Here is a 9,193-nt window from a genome sequence, read left to right as displayed (position 1 = left end):
TTCCCTTGGGCATTCTAGATTGCACTGAAAGGGCAGGATTCCAATCCCTGTTTGATGTATTCACTCATTTTGGTTTTGCATGGAATAAGTGACACTCGGAAAGACTTACGGACACTGACTTATCTGTATTGCAGCAAGGCCTAGAGGCCTGAACAGAACATCAGTGTTCCACTGTACAAGGCATCGTACAAACTCAGAGAAAGAGGTTTTTAGTCAAAATGGATGACACCGTGGTGGTAGGAGAAGGAAACAAAGGAACTAACTGGTAAAGTGACTTTCCCAAAGTTACTGAGGACAGAACCATTGTTTGAGCCTCGGTCCAACATCTGTGTATGCCATGTTTCCATCCCTGTTGCTTCCACATCATCAAAAATCAGAGGGGCCCATCTTGTGTCAGAGCCAAGAAGAATCAAATGCCAGGACCAATGTGGGGAGGTGGCAGTGTGACCTGTATGACCTGTCATATTGGGAAGGGGAAAAAATTCTAAGCAGCTGGTATCAATTAATCAGTAATCCTCGCAGAGTTTGCATGCACCAGGAGGAGTCTGCTGCTTATGAAAGCCACTCTCTGTTCACTTCAGAGTGGAGAAGCAACATTTAGGAAGGTTGTGGTGCTGATGGAGTGACGGAGAAGAGATGGCAGAAATCTCTTGAAGGGAAAAGCATGGTGTTTGGGGCTTGGGGAAAGTCAGCCAGAGACTTCAGACTTGTTGAAGAGGTAAGAGCCTTTTTTTGGGCCTAAAAGATATTGGGTGTAGATGATGGTAGTCCTGATTTCTCTCTTCAAGGATGACCACATCTTCCTTGGCTTCTGCCTCTGTGGTTGGTACTTTGGTCATCCTGGACTCACCAAATGACAGCTTAGTGAGGCCATATCATAAGACACCTTAGGACACAGGTTCTGAAAGAGAGCTTTTTATTAGGTATACTTTATTCTAAGGTTGTATAATCTCACAGCCTTTTAGAGAAACATCCACAACAAAGCTGTAAAGTAAGGCTATCCAACTTCTGAGTGGGCGGGGGCTTCATGCTCTATGGGCTACACTGAATGCTTCTCTTGTTGCACCCTGCCATACTAGTGCCTTCCCTCCTGGCCTTCCCCCAGCTCCACCACATTTCATGGGCACCCCAGCCCTACCCTCAGCTCTCTGGCTGTTGACTTTTCCCCACTTCCCAGTCCCACCCCTAGCATCTCAGACTGATAGCTCCTGTGGCATTGTGCTGCCCCCCTGGGGTGTGGGCAGGAGGTGGAAGCCAGAGGAGGGAGGAGGAGGCTGGAGAGCGATGGAGGGAGTGGCAACCCTGAGGCTGCAAATTAATCCCTTGTGGGCCATATGCAGCCCATGGGCTGCCAGTTGGACGACCCTGCTATAAAGAATCAGAATTTGTGATGATTAAGACATGCTACATGAACTTGATCACCTCTCAACTGGCTTAAAAACTAATGTACACAGGTAATGCAGCCCATGTAAGATCTGAATGTTGGGATGTGATTTGATAGCACCTTGAAATCGTACGTGGGAAAAACAAATTGAAATGGGCTGGGCTGTGAGCACTGCTGTATGTGGAAAACTAGCTGAAGGACTATAAAGAAAGGGTAATAACCAATAAAGGGACTTACAAAGGTTAGAAATATCATCAAAAAATAACAAAATGAGACTGAACTTGTTAAATTGCAGGCAAGTGCATGTGGGAGAAATATGAAAGCCAGGCAGGTATTCAGTGGAAGAGAGAAATCTGTTAGGCCCTAACATGAGAGGTCCAAGCTTGATTGTATTAGATACAAACTGTTATAGCAGTAGAAAAAAGCTAGCAGATTTGACTATATGAAGAAGAGCAGAGGGGCAGTTGACCATTTTCATTCACTACCAGTCATATCACCCTAGAATATGCTTCATTCAGTTCTGGGCATTTCACTGTAAGTGAATTTTAGCTTCCAGGAATTGTGTATATTTGCTGGAAAAGGTTGCAAAATGCAAAGTGGCTCATAGCAGGCGTTTGTTTAGCTTAGGCTGCCACCAAATTTGAAGCCAGCTCTACTCTCCTTTCTCCCACTTCTAAGAACCACCTTCTCACTTTATGGGGCTAGTGCACATTGACCTAACAAGGATCCATTGATTATTTGTTTCAAAATTGACAGGCTGTGCTCTTCAGTGCCATAATTACTCTACCTTGGCATGCAGTCAGATGCAAACTGTTAACAGCTTGAAAATGAGTTTTACTTTCACAATGACCTGACTGGCTGTCTTGACTGGTGAGCAGTCTCTGGGAAGCTCTGTGTCCACTGCAAATCATTGATTTAATGTCTCTGTTTCAACAGCGTATGCACGCAGGAGATGATGAGGCAAGGCCTGGAATGTTTTTCACCTGAGCACGGTGCCAGTCTTGCAATGCTTTCTGCATCTGGGCCAGGAGCTTCTTGATCTGGACGCTTTTGGAATGAAGGAAGAGCTCCAGCTGGTCTTCTGCTGGTTTAAAGTGGAGTGTGGCTGGGTCTTTTAGCTGCAAAAGGCCAGTTCAGAGAGAAAGTAAAAAAATGATTAATGTTCCAAACCAAATGAGCATGCACCAAGTGTACTGGTGTCAGATGGAAAGAAGGTTGTAAGGATACCCAGGTTAGGCACCACAAGGCTTATGAATTGGATACCTGGCCCAGGAGGGTGATTCAAAGAAACAGGGGAAGGTACCTGAGCTCCCAGTCTATTCAATGGGGAGAGGTAGGTGCTTTTGAAGTCTGGATGCTGGGTGGGAGCTGCCCGGAGCTAGCCAGTAGGCCTGCGCGCAGCAGCAAGTATTCAGTTTGAATTCAGCTGATTTGGAGGGGCAGTGATTCGATTTGGTGATCTGAATCACTATCCCAATTCGGTTTGGCCAATTCGGAGATTTGGCTATAGACTATAGCCCCTTCTGAGGACATGAAGCCTGCTAAGTTTCAAGGAGATAGGTGCAGGGGTTTCTGTGAAAGTGCCCCTCAAACTGTTGAAAGCAAAACTGGTATCACTTGTGTGTGTTAAGGAAGGGAACTCGGAGAAAGATCACAGTCTCAGTTTCTGTTTGCTGCAAGCCTTCCGAATCAATTTGGGGGCTTCCAATTTGATTTGAACCTTTTGATGGGTCTTCCAATTTGATTTGGAGATTTGGCCACTGAATCAGGCTGAATCGCCTTTGAATTGAATCGGCCACTGAAGCGTCGCACAGCACAAAAGGCTGAGCACTGAGGTGTTTTGGAGCATAGGAGCCTGTCATAGGGTTGCACATTAGCAGGGTCTTAATTAAAAAAAAAAAAAAAAACCAAAATTTTTTTTTTTAACCCCCCCCCCCCCCCCCCCCCGCAATCTAGAGTTTTCTGTGAAAAATGTAGATTTGGGTTTTTGTTTTTTTAAATAAAAAAAAAAAGTGTTTTTTTTTAATCAAAGAAAACCAGGATCCCTGCACATTAGATGCCTCCATTTGCTTAGGATCCAAAGTTTTGAAAGGCCTTCTGAAGGTTTGTGACATGACAGTGATGTTGACTCTTAAAGGACAGCCAAATGGTTAGGGGACTCACCCAAGAAGTAGCAGTTTAGGGTTCTAGGTCTTTTTCAGCCTGTGAGGGTCTCAACCTGCATTTCTCACACCCCAGGAGAGTGCCTTGCCTATGGGCTGCTCTGGCTGAGGGGGTGACACTGTCCTGTGAAATGCTGGGCATGCTGTTGCAAAGAATGGAAACTTAGCAGGGGCCACAGAGGGAGAGTGCTTCCCAATCCCTGAATTTTGAATGCATAAAAATTGGAAATAGTCCTCAAGGCAGGAACTGGGACCTAGATGTCCCTGCTCCCTGTTGCATTCCCTAACCCAGGGGTGGGTAAAATATGACCCATGGGCCAGATCTGGCCCACGGAGGGGCTTTGTCTGGCCTGCAGTGGGTCCCTTGGTCCCACCTGGTCCAGGCACTGTCTGGCTGTTGTGCATCCTGCTACCCCCTGGGCATGCAGTGGGTCTGGGGCAGCTCCACAGCTGGACTGCTTGTACTGGTGGGGACCCACACTGCACAGCCCCAACCTCACACCTGCTCAGGCTAAACAGTGGCAGCAGCAGCGCTGGCTAGGTAGAAACTGTTACTCAGTGCAGGAGAAAAGCGGCTCTTCCCCCTTGCCACTCCCCGGTGCTCCATGCTACAGCTGCCCAGAGCGTGCAGTGGGCTGCCCAGAGCGTGCAGTGGGCTGCCCTGTGGCTCTGCTGCCATCACCACTGCCTCTGGGCTGCCCTGGAGGGCAGCCTGGTGGCAGTGCAGCGGAGCCGCAGAGCAGTACAGCGCAGGCTCTGGGCGGCTGTAGCACAGAGCACTGGAGAGTGGCGAGGGGGAGGGGCCGCTTTTCACCCAAGCCGAGCAACAGTTTCTACCCAGTGAGTCTGGAGCAGGTATGGGGTGTGCTAGGACTGCACGTGGTTAGTAGTGGCAGGGAGGCAGTGTAGGGTGCATGGGCTCCAGGCTTTTGCAGGGCAGGGGCAGGTGCTGACCAGCTTGGGGGCGGGCCCAGGGGGCTCCCGTGCATGTCCCACCATACCCAGCCACAAACACCACCCTCCCCACATGCACCACGTCCATACACACCTCCACACTTCTGGGAGGGAGCCCTGCTCACTTCTACACACACACACCCCACCACAAACATGCACCCACAACCCCCCAGCCACCCTGGTCCTCCCCACACCCCACAAACCCCTAAATACCCACCTGCCCACATCCATACATACCCCTACACCCCACATATACCCACCCACACCCCCACAGTATTTAAGAGTAATATTTCATTTTGAGCTATTGTGCAATCACCTCTATTTCTCTCTCTCTCTCTCTCTCTCTCTCTCTATGTGTATATATATACATGACACAAATGCACACAAATCAGAACAAAAATATTTTTAAAAATAAAACTAAAATGTTATTGCGGATGTTTGATTTCTAGTATAGAACTTGTTTTTTTCCAGTTCCGAGATGGGAAACCCAAATGCAATACTTCCCAAATGGAGTACTTTCAGGGTGAGGAGAGGGACTTCTAGTGGCAAAGGTCAGGGGTTAGGGGTGGGACTTCTGGTCCCAAGATGGTGACCAGGGGATGGGGCACCTGTCAAGGGGTGGGGCTTCCCTTGTGGCCCTCGATATCCTGCCAGACTCATTAAGTGGCCCTCCAGCTGAAATAATTGCCCACTCCTGCCCTAGCCAGTAGGATACAGTCAGGTTCCTCCTTGCTGGCTCTCCTCACCTCTGGGATCTTCTGTTCCTTCAGCTTCAACAGGAAGGCTGGAGGATGCCCTCACCTAGTACACTGTATAGCTGGTTGTTCAAAAGTGTTTCTGAGAGGTGGGAGCTGTGGGTTTGAATCCTTTCATCCTGAAGCGGTTCTAGAAATTGAGGCTCCCTTTTCCTGGGAGAGTGCTCTTACCACTTAGCTCTCGGCCCTGCCACTACCATCATTACAGTGGTGCTCTTAAAAGAGGTTAGCCATGGCTGCCCTATTCTGTGCTGAAGCAAATGCAGGTGGTGTGTGTTAGGCAGGCTCAGAGCAAGCCACCCAGGCTGCTTACAGATGTGAAAGAAAACCAGTGCTTTAAGATTGGTACACTCCCACACTGAGCACAGCACATAACCAGAAGAGGAATTGTATTAGTCTGCCCTGGCCTGCCCAATGTCTGTATAGATTGCTCACTTCAGCAGGGCTTTTTGGCGCTTTTATGTAATAGCTAATTGAATTAGACGCTGGGGAGCCAGGTCAAACTAACATGCTTCTTCTGGTAAAGTGCTAGGTTTTGGGTTTTTTTCTTCACATCTGTCGGGGGCCATAGGCAGTGTGTTGTCCAGCTGCTTGAACCAGGACAATTCTGGGCATGTGCAGAAGACAGACCTGTGGGTGCTTGGGGGACTGTTAGATCAACACGGGAGGTGCCTGGTCAGCTGAAAGGCCTCGAAAGTTAGCCTGCAGTTAAGCAGGGGTTTGGGGACTGCAGTTTTGGAGTCGGGTGCCAAAAGTTTGCCCAAGTCCTATTTTAGGCACCTGAATCCTCCTCCTGATCTGGCCTACAGTCCCATTGCAAAACATCGTGAAATGCACAATGCCTTTGTGACAGTACAACATTGCAGTGCCTGTACTTCCTTGTTTATTTAAAACTATATTTAAGCTTTTCCTGTAAATTGAAAATGGTCAAACAGGAAATCCCCAGAGGGTGGTTTGTTTTACGTGCAACAGCATCTTCCATCCGAACACTTCTATAGAACAGCAATTGCAAACGTGAAATAAAGCAGTAAGTACTCAGAAGAGATTTTTTTTAGGATACTCACAGGACTCCAAGAAGACATGTCGTCTCAGTCAAACCATTTTCTTTGGAAATTAGTCCTGTGAAGTGGTAAATAGGAGACAGATCTGGAGCACTGATGCCTGCCTGGTTGTGGGAACTTACCTTTAGGCTGGCCCCCATGTTAAAATGGATGCTGTTGAAGTCTTTAGCAAATGAGAGATAAATTTGGTCCTGAGCCACAACTTTAATGCTGATATAAACATTGAGTTTCATGGAGATGGGCTGGAAAGGAGGAGCATGAACGTGGTGGCTGAAGTCATGCCAGCGCCAGTGCTTCTGTTCTACTCCTTTCTTATCAAAGTAGGAACCAGAGCAGAAATCCAGAATCATCCTAGAGCGAAACCTGAGTTAAAGCATGTACCTCTCATAAAGCACCTCTCGAAGAATATAAATAATAATGAGGAATACTTGGCCTCAGATTAGCCGTTCTCCTTTGACACTTCCATAACTGCCAGGCCACCAGAGGCATTTCTCCTGATGTTTTGTAGTGTTACAAGGCTTGGAATTGGGCATGTTCTACATAAAAGTATCCTCCCATGTGCCAAGGGCAAATACCCAGAAAGAAGGACTTAGATGCTAATGGTAGTGTTAAGAGTGATGCTCTAGCCATGATGGTCCAGGAATTATGCTAGAGGCAAGGATTTTTGGGGGCGATACATTTTATTAGGCAAACTGTATAGTCAGGATGCATTTAGACAAAGCAATCTGCTGCAGGTCTGAATGGGAAGGCGAGCGCAGCAATTGTTAAGAACAGTAGGTAGAGTTGTGAAATTGGAGAGGGGAGAAATTCCCAGGGGTAGCAACAAAATAATTAGTAGAAGAAAAGCACCTTGTCTACTGGGAGATCAAGACCTTTCAAAAGGGAGGAGGACCATTATCACCTGTAGTGTGTGGGAAGAATTTCAGAAATCAGGCAGATTGTAGTGTGTCATAAAATCAATATTGATGTTCAGTCCTTGATTCCTGGTGTCCAGCCTTTTTATAAATTTTTGTTCCCAAGCTTGCCTTGTAAATGTGTTTGGTAGATTTCCCTTGAGTATGAGGATAGCGAGGTCAGATGGGGAGTGGTTGTTCTATGAACAATGTGCTTCTACTGACTCGTGTGTGTCCCTGTCCTTTGTATTTTTTTTTTTTTTGGTGAGAGTTCATGCTGGTGCATCATTGCTGTGTTGTTACTATGAGGGGTCAAAAAAGATTTTAGATCCAAAACTGAGATTCAAAGAATGCCTGCCTAAACTCAGCAGGCACCTCCATTTCTGCTTGCACACATGCTCAGCACTGCCCTAGTCTGAGACATTTGGGGTACGGACAGAAGTGACAATTTTCCCTTGATCTGGTCACAAAAAGCAGTTTATAGCTGTGACCAAACACAAATACGTAGCTGCAAACAGCTTCAAAACTGGTCAACTGGGTGAAAATTTGACCCCTCATTGCATGAGGTATCAGATAAAGATGTTACAAAATGTAGGTCCTTTGTAATTTGTGTCTGCTGAGCTCCCAGTCTGTCGCTGTTTTCAGAATGGGAGTGGGAAAGGGAGTTCAGAGAGAGAAAGCAGAGGGAGTTCAGTCTGGGGGATTTTCAACCCCCCCCCACCAAGGGTGGGTGTGGATGTATTGCAGCTCCCCTGCCCTGAGGTAGAGCGGGGCTCCAATTTGCCCACCCCACCCTTCAGCACCAGCTGTGGAGCCTGAAGAACTGGCTCCTTTCTCTGCCTTTCCTGCCCTCCTATTCTGAAAACAGCGAGCACTGGCAGAGAGCCTGGCTGTTGCTATGAGAACCTGGCTGCATGCTCCCAGCCCACAGCTAGATTCCCCTCTCCCTGGAACCACCAGGGAACTTCTGTTTGGTTCAGGGTAACAGTGTAACTCAGAATGCTTTGAAAAAATTGTTCTGAGTTACAGCTGGCAGCTGCACCCTTGATGGCCAGCTCCTGCCTCAGCCTAGACTCATAAACTAGGTGCTGCTCTGCCTAAAGGCCTTGTTGCATGATACACCTAGGCTGTATTTTATTTAGATCAACTGTTTGTCAGTCCCAGTCCTGGCATTGGGGTCTAGAACTGACTCTGGTGCAGGGAGTTGAGACCTGGGTCCAGCCCTGACACTGACAAACTTGTTGGTCCCAGCCCTGGCAGTGCATGGGGTTGGTGAGGACCGCAGGTATTATCAGTCCCATGATAGCATAACATGTATTACTTAACATGATCTGGAAATATTCTGTGCCCAAAAGTCCTAACTTGACTACAACTTAGCATGAGTTTTCGTGCTTGAACACATGGGTTCTAACAGCGTCTATACACATGCTCCAGGGTGAAGGGGGGTGGGGAGAGGCATTTTAATTAGAGAGACTCTGAGAGCTGTGCTAATTAAAGCGCCAGCAGCGTCATGTGTATTCAGTGTCCCACACTTCAAAATGGCAGAAGGGGTGCTTTAACTAAAGCTCATTCGACAAGCTTTAGTTAAAGCACCCCCGCTATCATTTTGAAACATGGGGACGTTGACTACATGTGATGTGGAGGCTGCTAGAGCATCCTAATTAGCACTCTCCACACGCAGCAAGCTCGATTAATTGTGCGGAGTACAGGTCTGTCTCATGTATAGGTGCTCTAAGTGCAGTTAACATCCTAAGTAAACATGTATCAAAGCCTTTACACTCCTAAGGAACTAGAGCAAGGGTGGGCAAAATACAGTCCGCAGACTGGATCCAGCCTGCCAAGCCATTCTATCCGGCCCATGGGGCCCCTAAAAAAATTACTAAATTAATATTTATTTGCTCCTGGCTGCCTGTCAAAGCTGAAGCCAGGGGCAGTAGGACCCAGGGGGAGCCCTCAGCAGGACTGAGCAGCCCAGCTCTGCTCC

The 9,193-nt window shown here is 47.6% G+C and overlaps 1 protein-coding gene across 1 annotated transcript in view; it reads right to left on the bottom strand.

Annotated features, from left to right (window-relative positions):
• Positions 1 to 1,572: 1,572 nt before the first annotated feature.
• The window catches only part of ERICH6B (glutamate rich 6B), an 82,480-nt gene continuing 74,859 nt past the window's right edge, over positions 1,573 to 9,193 (bottom strand). The window contains exons 15-16 of the mRNA XM_025214728.1: positions 6,439 to 6,679; positions 1,573 to 2,502 (exon numbers count right to left, since the gene is read on the bottom strand). Coding sequence (XP_025070513.1) covers positions 2,314 to 2,502; positions 6,439 to 6,679 — 430 coding nt within the window. The 3' untranslated portion in view covers positions 1,573 to 2,313. The remainder of the gene's footprint in view (positions 2,503 to 6,438; positions 6,680 to 9,193) is intronic.

Source organism: Alligator sinensis, unplaced genomic scaffold (assembly GCF_000455745.1).
Source record: "Alligator sinensis unplaced genomic scaffold, ASM45574v1 scaffold1219_1, whole genome shotgun sequence".
Taxonomy (NCBI): domain Eukaryota; kingdom Metazoa; phylum Chordata; order Crocodylia; family Alligatoridae; genus Alligator; species Alligator sinensis.
This window is presented reverse-complemented; position numbering and strand designations above follow the sequence as displayed.